Source organism: Nymphalis io, chromosome 8, assembly GCF_905147045.1.
Source record: "Nymphalis io chromosome 8, ilAglIoxx1.1, whole genome shotgun sequence".
Taxonomy (NCBI): domain Eukaryota; kingdom Metazoa; phylum Arthropoda; class Insecta; order Lepidoptera; family Nymphalidae; genus Nymphalis; species Nymphalis io.
The window spans coordinates 2,062,753-2,086,503 of record NC_065895.1 but is presented as its reverse complement, the minus strand read 5'-3'; the positions used below and the strand labels follow the sequence as shown (position 1 = coordinate 2,086,503).

Sequence of the window (23,751 nt, the reverse complement as noted above, 5' to 3'; positions counted from 1 at the left end):
GGATGATTATAAGGAGAGGTACAGTTATGTATTAACTAAAGCTGATAAGAGAAGGAATAAAAAATACTAGAACTAAACGTGGACACTTCCAACGGAGAAGAATAACAGATTTAATTAATGATTAAGTTTTCAATGTAGATTATTGTACGTACTTTTCTAATTTCTTTTCAGTATTAACTATTCGAGATAATATTTCTTGGTCAATTTGATAGTGTGTGTGAAATTGTAGTTGTGTTTCACTTTCGTTTTCTACGGTTGTGACAATAAAATGTAATAGTAATTTACGTCTGTGGTAGTTTTAATTATCTGTGGTCATAACTTGTTCGATGTTCGAATTAAATTAATTTTGAAATTCAAAATTGTGATAAAGAAACACATATAATTTATCAATGTTGTTTTATTCGTTATTTACAATAATAACTGATTAACATCACTGGATATTTCTTCCATTAATACATTTTATAATCAATACGAAAGTTATATTTTTTTGGATGTTTATGTTGTATTATATTGGACATAAAGGACGCATTCGAAGTATTTCGCAAGCATAAAGTCACAAAATCTTTAATTTAATTCCTATCCCCTCTTCGAAATGACTAGGTGACGATCAGAACTGACGGCGAGGGGCCGCAGTCCCGTAGCGGAAGAACATGTCGGGCACGGTGTACTCGTCGGGCTCCTTGGACTCCTGGCTCCCGTAGTGAGGCGTCGGCTGGTTGGTCGCTTGCGAGTAACCTGCACGATATATTTTTTTACTTTACTACTTTGGTTTATATTTAGAAAAACAAAATAAGGGAAAGCGAACATTCGGGTTTTTAAATTGAATATTTATAGCTTGCCCTGCGTATCACGGTTTCATAGGCCACATCATCGAAAACTAAAGGTACATTTATACGGGGAAGTGGTCGGCCTCACCGGTCTTGCTGGGGTACCAGCGCGCGGCGGGCTGCCCGCAGCGCGCGCAGGCGCAGGCGGCCGTGCTGGCCACGCGGTGCGCCTGCCGCGAGCCGTCCGCGCAGCGCAGCGACACCAGCAGCGGCGCGTAGCGCGTCGCCTGGCAGCACTCGCACGACGAGTCGTGGATGCCGGTCTCGGGGGGGGGGGGAGCAGTAGAATTACAGTTAGTATTTGGATAGTGTGAGGTTTTACGTGAAATACGCGGCAATTGCGACCTCGGTGTTAATATGAGACAATTTATCATAAATAATAAAGTAGAACTTGACGCATTTGCTCAACGGCAGTAAAAATAAAACTAATATAAAAAAGAAGAATCAAAATAAAAAATAAAAATAAACGAATTTCTCTCACGGTTGTTATACAGAGTTCCGGAGTCACACGAGCCTCTGCACTCCTGGAATCCGTCGAGCGGTTCGTTGTTGACGCAAAGGCCGTGCACACCCATATGCACTCTGATCAGACCGACCGTCTCGCTCTTGGGCATCGGCTTCGGTACGCATGTGCCTGGAAAGTCAATTACAACTTTCAAAATGCAATTTCACTATCGGTGACATTTAAATTTCGAGATGAGCCAAGTTAAAGAGAATTTCCTAATATTGGAACTACTTATGAAATATAATCGTTACATATGTCAACACTGAAATTCCTAAAAGACAAAAGTTATATCATAGTTCACTATGGTTCATTATATTATATTCATTCAAATATTTTGAGGATGGCAACATTTTTAATCATCCCTATGTATCTAATATAATTAATATTATGTAGGAATATTTTCATATACTGATAGCCACTGGGTTCTGTTATATGTCATATGTAGTATTATGAAATTCGTAAATGATTATCAGACCATACTCACTGAGTGAAGAAGGTTTCTCCTTGCACACCTGGCAGCAGGTCTCGTTGACGAGGTCCTCTGGGGCGCAGGCCGACACGTCGGGACAGGGGTGCAGCGCCGACGTCGTGTACACCTCGCCCTCCGCCCCCTCGCACGTGAACGTCGTGCAGTTGTCGGCGGACTGCCATGTTGTGCCTATCATATTAAACATTTAGTTTCGTATCTTCAAAACTGTACACTGTTTTATCTCGTCATTTGGAAATATATATTTCGAACTCTTTTTATTTTAAAAATAATAAGTGCGTATACAAGCGATTACGTATTAATGGTAAACAAGTTGTCATTTTGATGTTCTTCTTGATTTCGGTTGACCGATAATTAATTATTAATATGACCAATATTGTGATTCGTGCGTGAGGTTACATAGTGCAGGCGCTTATATGTGCAAACATAGATATAAATTTCCTGGAAAAAAAAGTCCTAATAAATTTCGTTAGCTCGACCAGGGTTTTAAGCTTAGAACCTCACGAACTGCAGTCCAACAGGTTATAGCCACTGGTTCAAAGATACATCGGACATCTAGGACAAAATAGGAGGAGTCCAAGTTACCAGGCTCCTTGAGTTCGTCGCCGACCACACACTTGTCCGGCACGCAGCGGCCGCAGCAGGCGCGGGCGGCGGGCCCGACGTACCTCCAGCCGCGCGGGCAGGCCGGCGCGCACGCCTCCACGCGCGCCGCCAGCGACAGGCCGCGCACGTCGCGCGCGCACGTGTAGTTCTTGCACGGGTCGGACGACGGCCACGTTTGACCCTCCTGTGTGTTTACATTAATATTGTGAGACATCGAACGTAAGTGTTGTATTTTTAAGCAGATAGGCACTCTGGCAAAATAATGGCGAATGATCGACCTTCGATAGATATAGGCACAAAGAAATATACCATTTTTTATACCATCAGCAGGTACATATACTTTCTAAGCCATCGTGCCCGTAATTTCACTTAATTCCTTCAAACCTGAATAAAAGCTGCGAGTACTGTTTGAACCAATCCAAGAGGACTTAACCCATTGAAAATAAATGTGTACTTATAAGCTTTTCGTATTTAATATTAATAATTCGTGGTTACTATACAATTGTTTGTTAACGGCTTTAAATATAATAATTAGGTTATTATTAAAATAAAATACGCACCTGATAAATTTTGTTTCCAACGCGGCAAGCGATCGGCTCCTGCTTCAGACAGCACTCCCCTGGAATCTTCTCTTCACTCAGGACGAACTGTTTCTTAACAGCGTCCGGTATTTCGGGACACGATTCGTTCTTACTTTGCACTTGAAGCTGAAAAATATACATATTAAGACAGTTATACTATTTATTAATTTTTAAGCAATATGTCCATTGATATGTACATCGGTTTTTTACCAACACAGTATTAAAAAACAAACGCGTATATCAATTGCTAGTGTGTACATAGTATATATTAATTACATAATATTATAAAAAATAATAATTATAAAAAAAAATCATAATTTGAAATAAAATAGATTCCAAATAAAAAAATCGATTGAAATCAAAGTATTGATAAAGGTACTAAAGATAGGGTTAATAGGTAAAGTTATCACTTACGTATTATATGAATTATATGCATAAGATGTAACTCATCTTATGCATATAATTCCGCTATTAATATCCGATGAGCGAAGTTTCAAATTTAAAGTTCGACCAATTTTTCAAGAACTTAGCTAACAGAGCCGAGATGGCCTAGTGGTTAGAACGATTGAATCTTAATCGATGATCGTGGGTTCAAACCCGGGCAAGCACCACTGAATTTTCATGTTCTTAATTTGTGTTTATAATTCATCTCGTGCTTGACGGTGAAGGATAACATCGCGAGGAAACCTGCATGTGTCTGGTTTCATTGAAATTCTGCCACATGTGTATTCTATCAACTCGCATTGAAGCAGCGTGGTGGAATAAGCTCCAAACCTTCTCCTCAAAAGGGAGAGGAGGCCTTAGCCCAGCAGTGGGTCATTAATAGACTGTTACTGCTAGCTTACATTATCGTTCATGTCGGATTAAGTGCCACGTGAAATTTATGACCAGTCCGCAGAGGAGCAGCGCTGGGGAAAAACCCTACTCTTTGAAACGAAAGGAGGCATTTTCCCAGCAAACATTCAGTTTCAGACCTCTTTATTTTTCTATAACTCATCAACACAATGTTTCTTATGCTGGTAATAAATACTTCCACTTCGTTTAAGATATTTATTAACTTAAGTAAAATAACAAAAGTGAATAATACAACTCACAGTTCCGTTGAGATTAGCGCAGGTGTAGTTCGTGCAGAAGTCTGGTGACGTCCAGGAGGTCCCGATGTCTCTCTTGACGCCGTCCACCACACACGCCACGGGCTGGCACTGTCCGCAGCACTGCTTACTGTCTGCCGGCGCAGGTGAGTACTCCCAACCCTGTTTAATAATATTGTCTTTGAGTTTAGATAAAGCTTTTCTACATATATATCCGAAACATTGCTGGTACTCACAGGTTGACAATCGGTGTGACAGTTCTGTACGGTTGTGATCTTCTCCAATTTGCCTTCCTCGACTTCCGAGCACTTGTACGATTCACAGGGGTCGTAGGGTGACGTCCAGTTCTCGCCAACCTATTATATATTATTTGGGTGGGTTCTATTAATTTAAATAAATATTTTTTGAGAAAAACGATTGATGAATGATTCTCTCAAACTTATGAATGGTTTATTTTTGATGGATGAGCATATATTGTCTGCCGATGGCAGAACTTTTTATAATCGTGGAGTTTGTTTCACCTTGTATATATTGTCACCGTCCCGGCAGGCGACGTGCACGGCAGCGGGACAGCAGGCGAAGGGCACGGGACGGGGCTCCAGCACGAACTGCTCGGTGGAGACGACGGCGGGACACTCCGTCACGGAGCACTGCGCCACTGCGCCCAGGGGGGACGACTCGCAGCGACAGGAACGGCAGGGACCGTCCAGCCAGGCGGAATCCATCTTGTATTAAATGAAAAATAGTTTTGTTACTAATCATAATTTTTAAAACAAGAGTAATACGAGTAGTATTGGTAAAATGTCATAAATAATGTAATTGATTTCGTTTAGATAACATTTATTTAAACTTACATCCTTAAGCATCACTTGAGGTATCGCTCTTTGTTTTTCACCGCCCTTTGCAGCAGCTTCCCATTCGAGGGTCACCACACACTTGTCCTTCGGCAGTTCTGTGAAATATAAACGTTGTTAACCTTGGGCCAATGTTTGTTGCAATAGTGTTGGAGTAGCTGATCGGTACAAACCGCATTTATACTCCGGACAGCATTGGCCGGTGACATTCGTAGTTTCTAGCGTATGGTACTTTTGGCAAGTCGGTGGTCGTGGGCAGTTCTGTGGAACACACACGAGCTCAGCGCGGGGGCAGCACCCCGTGGTGTCCACTACGCGTTCTATTCCCGGTTCTAACATCTCCACTTCGCTCTCGTCGGGGAGCTTCTCGCACTCACTCTCCGGTTTGCATTCTGCGGATGAATTACTGCGTTAAGAAATAAGTATTGACATCGAAAGCAAAAAACATATTTGGATTTATTTTTACCGCAAGCAAATTCCTTGCACCCGTCCGGTTTGGTCTTCTGCTTCAGCACCTGTCCGAACCCACACTCCATCCTCTTAGGTTCCTCGCATCTTTCATCCGGTGGTTTCTCGACTGCAATACAAACGATCAAATAAATATTCTGTGCAGTTCGTTGTCTCCGAGCCGGCCGGGCGGCGACCCACCGCACAAGTACTGGCGGCAGCAGGCGCCGGGCCGCGCGGGCTGCGCGCGCAGTTCGCCCCGCTCGGCGCACACGGGCGCGGCGCACGCCTGCGTCGTGCACGCCACGTGCGCGCGCGACTCCGCGGACAGCTTGCTGCACGTGCATTTCGTGCACGCGTCCTCCTGCGCGCGACGTGCAAGATTTTAGTGAACGGTTTAAATATGAAGCTGGCTAAAACGAATAAACAATTTCCTAGATGGACACAAAATTTGGTTCACTCGGCGGTAGGTCTCTGTTCGAGCCCGTCTTGGTAGCTCCCACCCGCTGATCATATAATATACCGCTAACGGCAATAATACTATTGTGTTCAAGGGCGAGTTAGTGTAACTTCGGGCACAAGGTATACAGAATTTTAGTTTAAAGTTGGTGACGTAATGGCTATGTGACACTATAAGTATATAAAATAAGTTGGTACTGATGTAATTCTTTAAAAAGTAAAGAGTAATACGAGTTTAATAATTTCCCATAAGACGTAATATATCAATAGTTTAGTTTGTAAACGGTTTCGTCAATTCAATAAGGAACATGTGCAGTAACGGCTCACCTGCCACTCGTCGCCGGCGTAGTGTTCCTTGTTCGCGTCACACGGGAAGCATTTAGTCGGTTCGATGCACGTGTTGTTAACTCTTACCTGAATTAATTTCAAATATTTATATTTAAAAATAAAAAAAAAAATATAAGGTTTAATTTTTATAGAACTGAAATCAAAACAAACTGAATCCAAATATAATCCTTAAGTCATTTAAATATTTCTTAAAACTAATGAACTAAACTTCGTTAATAATTAATGACAACAAAATCCTTTTTGATGATGAGCCGGGATGGCCTAGTGGTTAGAACGCGTGAATCTTAACCGATGATCGTGGGTTCAAACCAGGGCAAGCATCACTGAATTTTCATGTGCTTAATTTGTGTTTATAATTCATCTCGTGCTTGATAGTGAAGGAAAACATCGTGATGAAATCTGCATGTGTCTAATTTCATTGAAATTCCCGCATTGGAGCAGCGTGGTGGAATAAGCTCCAAACCTTCTCCTCAAAAAAAAGGGAGAGGAGGCCTTAGCTCAGCAGTGGGACATTAACAAGCTGTTACTGTACCGTAAAAAGAATTTACAATATAGGTTAGACACACTTTTAATTCAAAGATAGAACACCACACACACACCGAACGACTCTCAGTGAGGTTTAAGTGAGGAAATAACATCATACTAACTTTTCCCTCCGGACAGAAGCATCCTTCAATCGGTTCTTTGTCGCACTTCTTAGGGTTGTCTCTGAGTTCGTCGTGGTTGTCGCAAGTCCTTTCACAGTCCACGCACGGTCGGTACACGAGAGGGGCCTCGCTGTAAAACGAGGAAAGTTCTTTTTAATTTTCACTTGCATAATGAACTATATATCGTAGGATCGTGGTATATATGTAGTCTACATATATAGTCTAAATATAGAAGTTGTGTTTGTGAAATATTTTCTGAAAATAAGTATATTATAAGGAAAGTGATAATAATACCACTCATCACTCCTCCCCCGACGTAGACGGTCACTAAAAATATATTTTTCTTCTTGTGTAACCGTTAGAAGCCGGGGCGTAATTATATTTATTTACTAGCGAATGTTACCCAATGCTAGTAAATATATATAATGACATAAGTCCACTAGATAACAGCGTGTACTTATACTAAAAACAATACGTGTTCCTCAATAGTTACTTTATTTTTTTATTAACAATATCTGCAAAGGCGATGGTAGCAAATTTTTTGTAGACATTTATATTGCAAAGATGATTTTGGATACAGGCAGATTTATTAGAGTGGTCATTTCTTTTATATCTATTATAAAATTTAATATGACGAGTCGGTTGGCGTGGTTGGTAGATACTTGCCTTTCACGCCGAAGGTCGTGGGTTTATTCCCACCCAGGACAGACATTTGTGCACACAAACGTCTGTCCTGAACATGTCTATTTGTCCCAAGTCTGGGTGTAATTATCTTTATAAGTATGTATATACCAAAGAAAAGTAGTATGTGTAATATATCAGTTGTCTGGTTTCCATGGTACAAGCTTAGGCAGAGCTTGTAGATTTGGGATTAGACGGCCGTGTGTGAATAATGTCCCAGGATATTATTATCATTATTATTAATATTGATTATTCATGTGAAGACGAAAGTACTATCGGCAAATAATGTGTACGAGAGTGTGGCGGGGCACCGACCAGGGGTAGGGGCACAGGTCGCGGCGCCAGTCCACGCAGACGCCCTGGCGGCGGCACAGCGCGGCGTAGCGCTGCAGCGCCGCGCACGCAGCGCCCGCGCGCTCGCAGCGCTCCGCCTCGCACTGCGCCACGAACGGCGCGGGCTCCACCAGCGCGTGGCACTGACATATAGCACAGAATTTTCATTTAAGAGACGAAAACTAGCTCCTGCTTTAAACGCGCTCGTTGGTATTATTTTAGGTAGTCGCTCACCGCTCCGAACTTATCGACGTCGTTGATGTTGTAGCACGGGTTGGTCTCGGGCGGTATGGGCGGACATTCTTCCGGCGGTGGCGGCTCGTCGCACTGCTCCTGCGGCGGTATCTCCAGTGTCGTGAGTGCCTCGGGGCTCGCTTGCCAGCTCTTCCCGTACTAAAACACATATTATAAAGAGGATAATATAAGATGTATTTACACAACATGTAAGAGGTAAGCGTCGCATTGACGGTATAAGTAATGGTGTATATTTCTTAGTGTCCGTTTCTATGTCTACCATTAGATGCCTGCTTATATTGATGATGATTTTTTTTTTTACGAAACTCCATTATAGGTAACGATTTGTTTACATACATAGAAGTTTTTGAGTTATGATTTCTATGACTTACCAGATTGAAGTCGTCGGTGATGGTGCCGTTGCTGGTGGTGAGGTGGTCGAGGTATCCGGCGCAGACGCCGCACAGACCCTGGGTCCGGTTGCTATACAAGAAGGACGGGACGCGCACGGTGAACTCCATCTTGGATTGGATCACTGTCAGCTGAAGACGGATAAAAGTGCAATTCATTTTAATGATATTCATTTTACTATAAAAATAAACTGGATTTAGGTTTTAATCAATACAACAATTAATTTAACATTTATTTTATTCATTTAGGTTAAACACTGCTAGTATATATTGTTATAATATTGAGTAATATGCTTGATATAGAAATATCTAATAATAATAATGTCTTTCAGACCGATTTCGGCCAATCTCGAGAGAGATTAGCCAACTGCTCAGGAGATACTACAGTGCACAAGTGTGTGCGCAAACACAGGTGCACTCTCTATTCCCTAACTCTCATAATCCGATGGGACGGCAATCCGACACGACCGGAAAGAGTTCAGACGCAGGAGCAACGGCTTTACGTGCTTTCCGAGGCACGGGAGTGTACACACTTCCAAATTCCAGACACCGGGCTGCTACTGTGAATTTTCTGATAGAAAAATCCAATAACTTTTTATTGACCCGACGTGGGAATTGAACCCAGGACCTCCAGGTCTGCTGCTCTACATCAAGCCACTAGACCAACGAGGCAATCAAAAAAGTAATTATATATCTATAGTCTATTCGAACCACGAAAGAAATAAAGACAAATAACGCGATATCATTGGTCTCTATGACATTAATTGTCGGCGATGTTGCTATCGGAAATTTGAAAGTAAAATTATAGAGGATGTCATTCGTTAAATAGAATAGTATTGTATTTATGTAACGATATATTAATCAAGAATTATGAGCAGTGTTTAATATAACTGAGCTATTGCCCAATCGCATGGAATTCATCACTGGTGGTAGGGCTTTGTGCAAGCTCGTCTGGGTAGGTACCACCCACTCATCAGATATTCTACCGCAAAACAGCAGTACTTGGTATTGTTGTGTTCCGGTTTGAAGGGCGAGTGAGCCAGTGTAATTACAGGCACAATGGATATAACACGGGATTAGTTCCCAAGGTTGGTGGCGCGTTGGTGATGTAAGTGGTGGTTAACATTTCTTACAATGCCAATGTCTATGGGCGTTGGTGACCACTTTTTTTTATATAGAATAGGAAGGCGGACGAGCATATGGGCCACCTGATGGTAAGTGGCCACTAGCCAAAAATAATATATAAATCTATGGTTTGTTTATTTTTACTTCTTCGATACGAAAAGGGCGGGGAAAATTATATATTGGAAACGAAGTCAATATAATCTAATAAGTTATATATTTATCTTTACTGGTTATTATTATTAAATATGTTAATATTTCAGTACTTTAACAAAAAAAACAATATTATTCTATGTTATTCAATTTGGAATTATTCTAATGTATATAATATAATAGCATATTAAGTGTTTATTGGATATCTTACTTCGACATGTTGATCCGGCAGGAGTACACTGACGTCTTGACCGTTGAGCTGGCTGATGGTCACCCAGTCGTTGGTCAGTGGGTATTTGAACAGAGGCTTACCGTTCACCGTCGTTATAAGCTGGAAGAATGTATGGGTTAGTTCAATTTTTTTACTTAATCGTATGTTTTGCATGGTCTTCCATTTCGTCTGCAAAATACTTTGCGTATCACACCGAGAGCTACGTGTATTATTATTAATCTTTTAGCTTGTTTATTCAACTATACTATTTAATATAATATATTACGATGACACCATAGACAATTTAGTATTTTTAATGGTTACTCGATATAAGTTATATACACCAACCAGCATTGGGGCAGCACGGTGGAGTAACCTCCAGACCGCAACGCAAGAAGAAGCTTTTAATCAGCAATGTGACCACTATATGTTATCTTTTTTTTAAAGTGGAATCATGAAAAGAAAAATTGCCAAATTTTCTTACTTTTCCAGTTTCCAGATCTTTGTTGACATGAATGACGTTCTTCTCATGTATGAGATGAACGCTCTTAGTGCAGACTGCGGCCGAGTTATCTTCACACGGGCCGTTGGACGCGTACACCTAAGTTAAATATGTATTTCTCATTCGAGACAAGACAGTCGCTCCGGGTCCCACTTGGCACAAAGGTTTTACCATTGCCATACAGCGCGGAAATGCGGCTATCGGAACGACTGCGTCGGGTGGGAATCGGGAGGGACTATTTGAAATTTAACTAAAATAATAAAAATTAGTAATGTAAATTTAATAATAAAATATTGGTCATTAAAGACAATTATTACAAGATTTTATATAAAATTTATTATTGTAATAGTTAAGTATTGTTGACATAAAATAATTTTTCTCATTCTCTAACCTTATATTTTTAATAAAGTAGTTGTAAATAGTATGGGCAATAAAAATTAAAACCTGGTATTTATGGTATTCAGTTTCATTGGTGTCCCTGGAGGCGAGGTAGGTGCAGTTCCCGAGGAAGGGCAGGTCGTCGCCTTCGAAGGTCACATACTTGGCTGGTGAGCCCACTCCCGTACATGTGCCTAAAATAATTAAAACCATGTTGTGGATGACAACATATATATGTTGTATGTTTTTGATAACATGACATTTTAAAACCAAAACTTCTGAGGGCGAGCCGCGTATTGTTATATTTTACGTATTACATAATGTATCCCTTGAGAATAATGACGCATTCTTTTTTATGAAAAAAAAAAACTATTTAATTAATAATCTCTATATTGATTACATTGCTTCACTTTTATCAGTGTTCGCCAATACTTTCAGATTTAGTGTACTCACAGTCGAGACATTCGGAGGGCGTGACGCACTGGTCGGCCTTCCTCAGCTTGCCCTCGGGGCAGTAGCAGCCGGGGAAGCACTGGCCCTCCTCCACCGGACACGACGAGCCCGACCCGCACGCCGGCTCGCAGCGCCTGCGGTAGCAGTCGTAGTGCACCAGCGGGGGCGGACACTCCGCCGCTGAGGATACATCACAAGATATCGTCAGAACCGCAGCTGTCTAACCCTTTCCTCTCAGTTGGGAAGATCAATTAGTCATTAATTTATTTCACGACTATAGTTTACATGAGACTATGAGCCAATCGGTAATAAGTAATACGAATCGATTTACTACAAAAGTCAATTAGGATTAAAGTACGAATTAGTTTGATTCGTAAAGGTATTGAACGTGAAAATACAGTTTTTTGTTAACGTTCTGAGAAATCATCATATCCTCATTTTCATTCATTCATTCATGTCACTTAAAAGCATTAGATATAGCTTACGGCAATCCATCTGCATTCTCCAGCTCGAAACGTCGATGTTCTTATCCGCGGCCATGCACTCGGCTACAAGTTTCTCGACCAACAGGCATCTGCATTCCTCCTCGGTCTTTTTGGTGCCGTCGATGACCAGATCCGCGCACTTGCAGATCTTCTCCAAGCAAATGCTTCGCCACTTGTCCAGGTTGAGTACCTTCGCGCACCGAGACAACGGTTCTTCCCTATGAAGCAATATTTAAATGTCACTTAACCTTCTAATATACTTTTCTAATATCTTACTAAAATATCAATTTATATACAACGAGCTCATATCTCAGGGACTCGTATAAGGACGGTGAAACTCGTGAAAACATAGTGCTTTCTGCGAATCAGCGGCCCGCGACACGTACGTGAGGACCCGGCAGAGGTCCCAGACGCGGCGCTGCGTGCGCGCGGGCACGGCGGCGGCGCGGCAGTCGCGCGGCGCGGCGCCGGGCCGGCCCCACGCGCGCCCGAAGTGCTCCAGCGACGCGGCCGCGCGCCCGCCCGGCGTGGCGCGGTCGTCGCGCGCGTCGCCGTTGAACAGCCCGCACATTCCGTCCACGCGACCCATGTATTTTTTCGACACCTGTCGGATGTTCGCGTCAACTTAAGACAATTCTTCGCTATCTGGGAGCTTATCTATCGTTGTCCTGTACCTACCTGACCGAATTCGCCTGCAGATATACTTAAATTTTATTTTCGGGTGAGTTTAAGTTGTTCATCGAGTAAATTCTTATATTTTTCGATATGCGATATGAAATCCTATAACCAATAAGGAATACTAGAATTTTGTACTTATGTTACATAAGATAAAATAAAACAATATTTCCTTTTGAGGTCCTTAAAAAAATACTTACCAACTTAGTAGCGAGTAGATTATAAATAAATTTATTTAATTACAATGCTGTAAAAAGTATTCAATTTACATTTTTTTATATTCGCCGGGAGGGCAAATGACTCTACTCCACCCGATGGTAAGTGGTAGTAGAGTCCAAACGCGACGACGGCCAGTACAGACGGGAAAAACGTTCTGCACTAGCCGTCTTCGACTTGCCGGCCCGCAAGATGCCTCTTCACGCCTCGTTTGAAGGAACCCGGGTTGTAAGAGGAGGGGAACACGTGAGCTGGTAAGGAATTCCATTTTTTGGAAGTGCGACAAAGATAGGAGTTGCAAAATTTCTTTGTTCGCGATGGAATCGATGTCACAGTTAGGCGGTTACATCGAGAACCAGCTCGCATGGACTTAAGAAGGAAGAGGAAAGCAGGAGTTAGAGAGAATAATTCCTCAGAGCACTCGCCGTGATACAGTCGATAGAAAGCGCTCAGTGCTGTTAACTCACGACGCAATTATAAAGGTTCAAGGGTGTTTGTGACCTTTACGTCGCCAATAATGCGTACGGCACGTCGCTGCAACCGGTCCAAGGCCTCCAGTAGGTACTTAGCGGAGCCATCCCAAAGGTGCGAGCAATATTCCACGCAAGATCGTACCTGTGTTTTGTACAGCAGGCACAGTTGTTGTGCCTGCTGTACAAACACATATCTTTATAATGATTTGATGCCGAGATGGCCCAGTGGTTAGAACGCGTGAATCTTAACCGATAATCGTGGGTTCAAACCCGGGCAAACTCCACTGATTTTTTATGTGCTTATTTTGTGTTTATAGTTCATCTCGTGCTTGACGATGAAGGAAAATATTGTGAGGAAACCAGCATGTGTCTAATTTCATTGAAATTATGCCACATGTGTATTCTTCCAATCCGCATTGGAGCAGCGTGGTGGAATAAGCTCCAAACCTTCTCCTCAAAAAGGGAGAGAAGGCCTTAGCCTAGCAGTGAGACATTAACAGGCTTTTACTATTACTGTATAATGGTTTGATATAGAGTTTATATTTCATGTTCTGACCTAAAAGTATTTAAGGAACTTATGAAATATCTGTACGAACCCCAATCTTCACATCGCCGTCCTGACTGTATAGCACGGTGAAGTTATATTTGCGTGACTTGATGGCAATTCCATCACCAAGCCGGTTCACATCGAAGCTGTTCTTCTGGAAGCAGATCTTGTTGGTTTGCTCCACCGTATATTCGTAGTCGTTGTATTCTATCATCATGTTTGGTTTCACAAGTATCAGCTCCATATCTTGTAGAATCAGCAGCTGGTTCTGGCAGTTGGTTGAGTCGCATTTCTTACGTACTGCATTGTGAAAATAGTTATACATTAGTTTTACTTGGTTTGGGCGGGCTCTCCGTTTGGGTAGGTACCACACACTCATCAGATATTCTACCGCAAAACAGCAATACTTAGTATTGTTTTGCTTTGAATGGTGAGTTAACTAGTGTGACCACAAGCACGAGGGACATAACATCTTAGTTCCCAAGGTTAAGAAATGGTTAAAATTTCTTACAATGCCAATGTCTAATGGCGGTGGTGACCACTAACCATCATGTGACCCATGTAATTTACTCACGGTTTTACTTATAAACGTTTTTTATAGTGATTGTTGATTTATACACTAAACAGCGTTTATCTGCTCACCCCCTTGACAACCTGTATAGGTAAAGCTGTTTGAAGTTAAGGATTTAAAAAACAAAATTGTGTATTTATTTTCCTGCGGGTTAGATGTAGAGCAACAATGACATAAATACACAATAAAAACACGTTCATAGCTATTGTTTGAAAGTGAATAAGTTAATATATAAAAGGGGAAACACACGTAGAATGGTCCACTCTCCGATGCGGTTCTCCCTGGCGAGTATATGGTTACATATGTCGTATTTGTACTCGCTGCCGTCAAATGTGCTAAATGTTCGTCCCGTTACGTTGCAGAAAACAGGTCTTTCCGGTGGCGGCACACAGATGTACCTAACAAAGTAAATATTATATAAATAAACAGTCCGAAAATGTACCGTCTATGAAGTGAGTAGTTAACACATTATTCACAAACTAACAGGTCCGGTCTTCGAGATCCAAGGCCTCTCTGAACTTTGGCATTTGAGACGCCCAATTCCGAAGTGGTTAGAGTAAAATTATATTATTTTTGGCTGGGTGGCCTTTGGCTCACAGAGCCTCTATGCCTTGTTGCTGCAAATTGTTAGCTTTTCGTGTAATAATTCCGTAACGTTATAAAACTAATTAATTTTGCACTGCTATAAGTTTATATGCAAAGCAATATCAATATTTTAGCTAATCGCTAATCGTTCTTAATGCCTGCGTCACCTTTTAACAGCACAATATGGTCGACGACCAGGAGTCAGACTGTCGAGTTTAGTATTTTCAATTAAATATTTATTCGACAGCTTTAGTGGTTTATTTACAGAAACACGAGAAAGTATTATCACACAAACTCACTGAGGACACTTGTTGGCTCCATCCGGCACGCTCTCTAGTCTCAGCGAGTACGTGGGCGGGCACGCGGGAGTCGAGCACACGAGCGGCGCCGGCGTCGAACCCTTAGGGGGGATAGGGGGCAGGTGAGGGATGCACTTGAACTGCACGCACTCCTTCTTTTCGATGGGGGTATTGGTGAGCGCCGGCTTGTCCAGGGTGAACGCTTGGTTCCGTTGTGGTCGAGATGGGGGACCTGTTTATTTAGATCTTTTAGAACGAGTAACTATAATTGGTAAAGGAAACATGCAGACCCCTAAAAAAGCAATGAATACTTACTATAGTATCCGCCCTTCGAGAAGCTAGTCTTGGAGAATCCACCCTTGGCAGATCCTCTTCCTCCCTTAGCGCCCTTGTAGAACCTCTGGTACGAATACCTGGGCCTCGGGGGTGGCAGGTCTAAGGCGGACTTATAGCTCGAGTGTGACGCAGAAGTCTGACGGACGATGTAACCAGGCGGACATTCTACCTTGGGGCATTCAATTGCTGAAACAAAATGTTATATAAGATTTAGTTAATTACAAGTAAATAAGAAAAAAAAGTCTGGTTGTAAGTTAGTCCACATCATTCTATTATGCATTTATCTTTATTGGACAACGCAAAGCTATTATTTTTACATAACCCAAAAACCTCGGATTGATAATATACTTTGGAAGACGGTTAATAAAGCTATCGAAGATGCATAATAAGGCGATCTTATCTCTAAGTCACGAAAGGCACTAAATACAAGAAAGCCCATACTATATACATATTATATTATTTTACCCATATTGACATATCTATATCTATATCGTTCCTTCAAACGAGGCGTGAAGAGGCATCTTGCGGGCCGGCAAGCCGGGGACGGCTAGTACAGAACATTCTTCCCGACTGTACTGGCCGTCGTCGCGTTTGGACTCTACTACCACTTACCATCAGGTGGAGTAGAGTCATTTGCCATCCCGGGGCATATAAAAAAAAAATCTACCTTGTCGAAGCGCGATAGATCTAGTATCTATAGATCGACATAATTCATAATCAAAATATTTTAGTAGTATTTATATACTACTAAGATATTTTGTGAATATGAATTATCGATAGACGGTAGTGCGAAAAAATCTGGTCGCGTTGGCGCGCGAGAGTGCAAGCGCGAGGCATCGCTATTTATATTCTACAATAAATTACAAAAAAGTCAATTGAATTTATGAAGCTTTTATTATGTTCGTGCGATGAAATTCTTTAATAGGACAATATCACTATACGCGACACAAACCAATATTGACGAAGTTACATACACATTTTTTTCTAATACAAAGCAAAATCGCATTACGGAATTTTAAAACGTGAGAATTTCCAAACTTGGATGTTAATATTTATAATATTTTTATTAAAAGTAAATATGGTTGGTAATGATTTATAAGTTGGTTCTATAGCTTGTTAGTAATTTACGGTCACTCACGTTTTTCGGTTGTGGTAGTCGGCGCTACAGTGGTAGTTACAGGAATAGTGGCAGCTACGGTCGGCACGACGGTAGTTACCACGGTCTCAGTGATTGGTGCTAAGGTGGTGCAGGCCAACTCGTCGTCGGGGCAGTCTTGGAGGCCGTCGCACCATTTATCCAGGGGCAAGCAAAGCTTGCTGGTGGGGCAGATCTTGGTGCCGTTGGTACAAGGCTCACAGAGGCATTCGCAACTTGGTGTCAGGGTTGGTACGAGGTCCTAGGCATCAAATATTTATTTTATATATATATAATACAATATATGTATACTAACCAATACTATAGATAAAATATATTTTATTTATAATTAAACTTTGACAACATATTTAGGTCAATTAAATGTTTTTACGAATTGTGTATTTTTTGGTTATACGTTTGGGATGTTGACTATTTAAGACGTGTTTGGTAGTTACCGGTTCACAGACACACTGCTTGGCGGGCTTACAGTCAGCTATACCACCGAGCTTACAAACGCACTCGTCACAATCGTCGCCGCGGTACGATGAGCCCACTGGGTATCTGATGAGTAAAATGAAAACATAAAATATTTGTTTCTTAACCAACAATCGATTAAGTACTATCACCTGTATTTCTTAAGGCATTTGCTTTATAGTGAAGGAAAGTATCTTGAGGTAATTGCAACCAGTATTTACTTCATATTTTTATTTTATAAAACCAGCCTTTACCATGGCTCTGGAATTACTCGCATTGTGATATTTTACGACATTTTGTTAGGGGTTAGGGGTAAGTTAGGGGTTTTTCATGGTATGATTTGTGTTTATTTTTTATCAAATGTGTAAGAACTTTAGCAAATTTGTTATTTGTAAGTAAATTAGTTTCTCTATCTAATGGAAATATTTGAATATATAATATATATATTTCTGAGCGGTGGCAGCGAAGGTTGGCAGAAATTGTTTTGCACAGACTTGGTCAGACGCCAGAAGCTACGGGAGCCCTTAGGATGCGAAACAAGGTCATGACCAATCTGTACAATGCGCTGTGCATCCGCTCTCGTGTATGCCTTTCTACAGGACTTGGAATTTTTATTGTAGTTTGCTTTCAGTGAGTCAATGTTAGACGCCCCGCTAATGCAGCCGTTGATCCACTTGCGATATGCCGCCTGCTTAGATGATACAGCATCGGTACATTCACGAGTGAACCAACGGTTACGCGTACCCTTACTGACAAGATCTGAGCTAGGAATGTAGTATTCCATTCCCAATATGATCTCGTCAGCAACAGCAGCGGTACTAGCTGTCGGGTCATTCCCACTGAAGCAACGTTCCTTCCAAGGGACCGACGCATAGTAATCGCGCATACCGTCCCAATCTGCCGACTTATAGTGCCAAACGCAACGTTTGCATACCGCTAGTGGCGGCGGCTTGGACTGTGGCACTCTGGTAGATATAAGGCTGTTGTGCTACCATTTGGGAAAAATAAATGGAAAAGAGACGTGAAGCGAGCGACGTATTGCCACGATAGGGATGGGCAAAGTGTGGAGGCGTGTTTCCCCTAGTAGTTGCCAAAAGGAAAAATACACTGACCCGCCGGACGAAAGGGCCCCCGAACCCCCCCGGAAGTTTCCGCCGGGACCCCACCTTCCGGTCACCAACCGGCACGACGGTCCACCCCGAGATTATGCGTGGCCTGGTGAGGCAGCCTCGCGAGCTGGTCAGGTACGCTCGGGCCCTTAGTACTATGCCACGGGCGGCCAGCGGAACAGCCGTTTCTTCGGGTGTCCCTGTCCGGCAGTTCAATACAGTTTCCCCCGGCATTGGTTCAACAGCCGTCTCCATTGGATCAACACCCATCGCGGCAATACTCGCTCGGGCACTGGCTGTACGCTGCCTGACCTTGAAACGCGGCTGCAAGCCACTTCACGAGTTTTAACCATGCGTACGGTGGTAACAAGCCAGGCGGATGATTAACATCCTACCACCAGATGAGCAGATGGTCGCTCAGATATCCCTTAGTCGCCTCTTACGACACCCATGGGAACGAGAGGGGCAGTGAAATGTATTCTTTCTCCGTCACTACCCGGATAAATGTCAACAGAGATGCGAATATTGTGCAAGTGGTCGAGCGCCATTTATAAATCTTTTCTTTATTCACACGGTCTACATACACTTATCACCTATACAATCCACGGTTGAAGGACTAATTGCAATAATAGAAAAAAACTTAATTAATTAAATGAAACCTGTCACAACGACAGCGCACAACAAATTACGAGTACAGCCTGACAACGTATAGACAACGTACGTACAATAATGTGCAAATGGTATATCGAAGGTGACTCACGGGATGTACCCGACGAAACACGGGCACTGGTCGCGCGGCACGCAGTTCTCCCCGTCGAAGTGCAGCGGCGCCGCGCACGAGCACGCCGCGCCGGGCGCGCCCGGGCAGCGCGCGCACGGCGCCGGCACGCGCTGCTCGCGCACCTCGGCCGGCGGCGCTGCGGCGGGTCGGCACTCAGCGCGGGCTCTCAGGGCCCGGCCGGGTATACATAGGAATGCTCCCGGCCGGGCCTTGTCGCTATTCCGTTATGTGGCCGGCTCATTTTAATGACGTTTAAATTAAAATATTTGGAGATTTTTTCTTAGTCGGCTCCTAAGAAGCTCGCGTGGTTCAAAGGGTTCGAGCCACTCTGTCAGAAACTATACGGCAAGGTGACACCTACATAAACATTAACTAGGGAATTCGACAATGTCTAATGTCTCTAATAACTGCATACGTTAATGTTGTTAGATTATTGAGAAAGTTCGTTCGGGGCTTCACTCCTTCGGCTATTTAAGCTCTGAATGTTTAGTATAAGGCACATTGATAGTAAGGAATATTTTTAATCTATTTTATTGCTTATTCTATGGACTTCCAATCGGGCGTTTCCATTTGCTACTTTGCCTCTAGTAATTAATAATTAATAAATAATATACTTTATCATATTTATTTAGCGATAAGTACTTACGATACGGCTCAAAGCAGCCGATCGGTTCCACTTTGATCTCTATATTATTTTGCCATTTCACGGGCAGCACTTTGAGGTACTGCGCGCGTATCGGCGGCCGGAACTCGTTCAACACGACGCTGTCCGAGTCGAAGTTGGCGATCACGAGCTTGTTCTCTCCCTTCTCGTTCAGTAGTGGGTTGAAGGTTGAGAGGTTCGAGGTGTACATGACGTTGTAGGCGGTGACCCAGCCGGAGGGACCTCCCTTCGTCTTGATGCCGGTTAAATTACGAGGTGATGTAAAGTTGAACTGTTGGAAAAGGTCAAAATAAAAATACAATATATAGAAAAGGAATCATATATAAGGTATGTTTTGGTATCTAATATTGTCATCGCAGTTGCGTAAGGTTAGATATATGTTCAAGATAGATTTTATCCATGGTAACATTATATATAATTGGTGTAAATTTAAGGAGTTCTTCAAAGAAAGAATACTAATGAAGATGGTAAATAGAATGAAGATTTGTAAAGTGTAATATTCGTATAGCTCTTACCATTATCCATTCCCCAGGGGTACTGTAGAGAGGTTTCCATCCACCCTCCGAGTCTAGTTTTAATTTAGGTACCGCGTCGTAGTTGGAGCTGACTTCCACCATGTCTATTGGAAGTTCCGCTCCAAAGCCCAGAGGCTCCGTACAGTTTAGGAACGGTTCCGGCTACGAACATTGACGATATATTTGATGCTTTAAGAAATAATCAATCTCAATTAAAAGAAGATAAATACTTACGGTTGTTGGTATAGTTATGACTGGAGTTGTAACAGTTGTTATTACAGCGCCTGGCGTTGAAGCCGGGGTGTTAGGTGTGGTAACGGTTGTAGGGGTGGTAGGTACAGGGGTGGTAGAAGTAGTAGATGTTGAAGGAGCGTCGGTTATTTCGGAGTTTGTAGGCTCTGCTGGCGTCGTTGTAAACTCCTGACAACCAATCAGCTCGAAGCGCACAGCGACCTCTTCATGCCATGTGATTGGTCGGATTCGTACAAATTTTGCTTCGATAGGCGGTTCGATCATTTGCTTCATTGGTGTTTTGTTGTCTACCGGTCCACGGAATATCTGCAACAACATATGTCGAAGTACTATATTTATGTACGCTTTTTCACTTCACGAGTGTTGTCCGTTTTCGGTAGAATTTTGAAGAATTAGGAGTAAATTTCTATAATATATAAAGAAACATAGCCTACGCACCTTAGGTTTTCCATCGGGACCGTCGACAGTAGAGAAGACGGAACCATCATCTCCGTACATCATATCATAGCTGGTGACGTATTGGTTAAACAGCGGACTGCCTTGCATCATCACGCCGTATATTGGCTCCCTCTGAGGAAGCTCCACCTGAATGTAGGGATTCGAGTCTGACTGGTCTGGGTTCCAGCTGCCAGCTGTGAATATAGAGATTCAGTTTAGATTTTACTTGATTCATAATTAAAAGATTAAACATTATAAAAAAAACTGATTACTACGGTTTATAATAAAATAATCTGCTTATAATAAAATAATACATACATAGATAAAATTAAAATTATTAAATTGTTTTATCCTAATATGCCACCTTTAAAATAGTTGATTCAAATTTTGTTCGTCTATTTCGTCATAATAAAATCGTCAAGCTTTATGTTTATTATTCGTACCAGAGGAAGTTGTCGGGTGTCCATTGAACACTGCGTACTGCGGTTCAAACATCGGGCTGGCGTAGGAGCTGGACGTGAACGCAATCTTCGGCAGCGGGTCACCTTCCCACAGTAAGTTCTTGTAGCTGAAGGGTGCAGAAATGGAAAATTATAAGGTCCTCGATCACATCACCTAACATGTTTTTAAGGACAACGGGAAGGACGTAAATTATTATTTCTAATCAATAATCTATAAACTTCTTTATATTTATATAAAGCTGAAATTTGTTTATTTGTTTGTGTTACATATTCAATTTATTTTGAAAGGTATATAGACCCTTTAACATCACACAACAAATATACCGTATCTCCAAATATGGACAGTACTCTGTAGGACCAAGTCTTAAAAAGATTGTTGTATTAATAACTAAGACGGCACCACAATCAAAGAATATTAAAAAGCTTAATTATTCATGTAGTTTTATTAATATTTTACAATTGTGATATGTAACAAGGACATATTTCTATACAATTGTCACAGAATCTGCAATATTCAATATAAAGGGCTGTTTATGATGATTTTACTGTGTAGAAACTACAAAAAACATTGAAAATATTTCGTAAAGTATCTAGTTAATAATATGTTTGTGTTAGATAATGTAGAAAAAAAAATGTTTTAAAGTCAAATTAATTAGGTCAAAAAATTACAATTCTTACTTATCAGGGTTGCATTCCGGTGGGGGCGTTTCTGTATTCTTTACAAGAATGGTCGTCTCAACAATAGGTACTGTTGTTGGAACGGATGTTGTTGTAGCATTCGTGGTACGTATAGTGGTAATTGTGGTGGGGATGGGTGTCGTAGTTGTGGTAGTGGTTGTAGATGTGGTGGTTGTGGGTGTTGTAGTAGTTGTACTGGTAGGGGGATGAGTGCGCAGCGGCTCTGGTAGCATAATTGGAGAGTGCGTCGAGCCCTTGATAGGAGTCTCTATAGAGACGCATTCTGTTGAATCGCAGTGCATTGCGTTGTCTAAGCACTGACATTTTTGACAACCGTCGTTCACCACTCCACCGGGCTGGTAGAAAAAAAAAACAATATAATAACAATGAAGGAACACAACTTTATCTATTAAAATAATATTTTAAATTTAAGTAGAAATCGCCTGTATAAAGGCGTTCTGTCAAATGATTTGATGATGAAATTTTCATTTTACATAATTTTGTAAAATTACGAATCATATTTCCATTTCATAAAATGTAATATTCCAAATTGATACTAGTTAGGTTAGAACATAATAAATGTATACAATTAACTTTAACAATCGTGGATTTGTCAGTAAAACGGTTTATTTAAATGGTTTTTTTATAAAATGTTTGCAGAATAAATATTTCTAATGCGTTTTTGGTGTACATGTAAATCTTAACCGATGACAAGTCCACCAAACCTTCCACTGAATTTGCTTGTGCTTAATTTTTGTTTTTAAATTACCTCGTGCTTCCAGCAGTGAAGGAAAACGGAATCACGGATTTCTGCCTAAGTCTGCCTCTTGTTCCAACTGCATATTGTCGTTCAATGAAGTTTTTTAATAAATAAAAAGATAAATACCTTAATGATTTGTCCGTTGTAATCACACGTGCAGTCTTTTAGAGGCACGCAGGTCTTCCGATCACGCCACATGGACCCAAAATCGCACTTGATGTTCGCGACCGCTTCGTCCACACAACTAGAAACGCATTTCTGCAAACGGACGTATCAATTAATCATAAGATTAGTTTAACAAGAAACATGTCTCATTATGCCCAAAAAAAAATCCATATATTTCCATATCTCGTAAAATACCACCATTATGAACTTACGGCCACTATTATTTAAGACTTACAAAAAACATATATTCAAACTTATTCTCATATAACTAAGGTCGAAATTTAAACGGTATAATTTGGCATTCGTAAAAAATATGGCGTAAGTAAAAAAACTGTTATTTTTCAGCGGGTACGTACATCTCCAATTAAGCACTTATCCTGACTCTGCAAGTCAATCTTGAAATGGTCACACAGCTTGTCGCAAGGGAACGCGCAGTCCTTGAAAACTTGTCCGGGCGGGCACGGACGAGTCGTAGATTCTGGAGAACGACAAATCTCATAATAATGGGAATGATATTATTTTAAAAGGACGCCATCGAGGATTATATTAAATCATATACGTGAACGAGGCTAACGATCGGTGATTTGAAATTATATATTACGCTACGTAGTGTACTCATAAGTCGAGATGGCCCAGTGGTAAGAACGCGTGAATCTTAACCGATGAACGTGGGTTCAAACCCGGGCAAGCACCTCTGAATTTACATGTGCTTAATTTCTGTTTATAATTCATCTCGTGCTTTTCGGTGAAGGAAAACATCGTGAGGAAACCTGCATGTGTCTAATTTCATCGAAATTCTGCCA

General features: G+C 41.6%; 1 protein-coding gene across 1 annotated transcript in view; it reads right to left on the bottom strand.

Moving 5' to 3' along the window:
• Positions 1–382: 382 nt before the first annotated feature.
• Positions 383–23,751, bottom strand: part of LOC126770155 (hemocytin) — a 55,423-nt gene continuing 32,054 nt past the window's right edge. The window contains exons 37-75 of the mRNA XM_050489347.1: positions 23,305–23,426; positions 22,910–23,041; positions 22,024–22,379; positions 21,328–21,452; positions 20,885–21,078; positions 20,429–20,752; positions 20,195–20,356; positions 19,662–19,950; positions 18,995–19,151; positions 17,107–17,212; positions 16,655–16,913; positions 15,496–15,702; positions 15,181–15,412; positions 14,546–14,694; positions 13,775–14,025; positions 12,201–12,418; positions 11,815–12,032; positions 11,330–11,509; positions 10,943–11,070; positions 10,481–10,597; positions 9,997–10,116; positions 8,493–8,642; positions 8,101–8,259; positions 7,849–8,009; positions 6,853–6,982; positions 6,185–6,271; positions 5,600–5,762; positions 5,418–5,528; positions 5,125–5,343; positions 4,952–5,049; positions 4,619–4,822; positions 4,334–4,453; positions 4,101–4,259; positions 2,986–3,132; positions 2,405–2,609; positions 1,817–1,990; positions 1,309–1,461; positions 916–1,092; positions 383–735 (exon numbers count right to left, since the gene is read on the bottom strand). Of these exons, the coding sequence (XP_050345304.1) occupies positions 608–735; positions 916–1,092; positions 1,309–1,461; positions 1,817–1,990; positions 2,405–2,609; positions 2,986–3,132; positions 4,101–4,259; positions 4,334–4,453; positions 4,619–4,822; positions 4,952–5,049; positions 5,125–5,343; positions 5,418–5,528; positions 5,600–5,762; positions 6,185–6,271; positions 6,853–6,982; positions 7,849–8,009; positions 8,101–8,259; positions 8,493–8,642; positions 9,997–10,116; positions 10,481–10,597; positions 10,943–11,070; positions 11,330–11,509; positions 11,815–12,032; positions 12,201–12,418; positions 13,775–14,025; positions 14,546–14,694; positions 15,181–15,412; positions 15,496–15,702; positions 16,655–16,913; positions 17,107–17,212; positions 18,995–19,151; positions 19,662–19,950; positions 20,195–20,356; positions 20,429–20,752; positions 20,885–21,078; positions 21,328–21,452; positions 22,024–22,379; positions 22,910–23,041; positions 23,305–23,426 (6,791 nt within the window). The 3' untranslated portion in view covers positions 383–607. The remainder of the gene's footprint in view (positions 736–915; positions 1,093–1,308; positions 1,462–1,816; positions 1,991–2,404; positions 2,610–2,985; positions 3,133–4,100; positions 4,260–4,333; positions 4,454–4,618; positions 4,823–4,951; positions 5,050–5,124; positions 5,344–5,417; positions 5,529–5,599; positions 5,763–6,184; positions 6,272–6,852; positions 6,983–7,848; positions 8,010–8,100; positions 8,260–8,492; positions 8,643–9,996; positions 10,117–10,480; positions 10,598–10,942; positions 11,071–11,329; positions 11,510–11,814; positions 12,033–12,200; positions 12,419–13,774; positions 14,026–14,545; positions 14,695–15,180; positions 15,413–15,495; positions 15,703–16,654; positions 16,914–17,106; positions 17,213–18,994; positions 19,152–19,661; positions 19,951–20,194; positions 20,357–20,428; positions 20,753–20,884; positions 21,079–21,327; positions 21,453–22,023; positions 22,380–22,909; positions 23,042–23,304; positions 23,427–23,751) is intronic.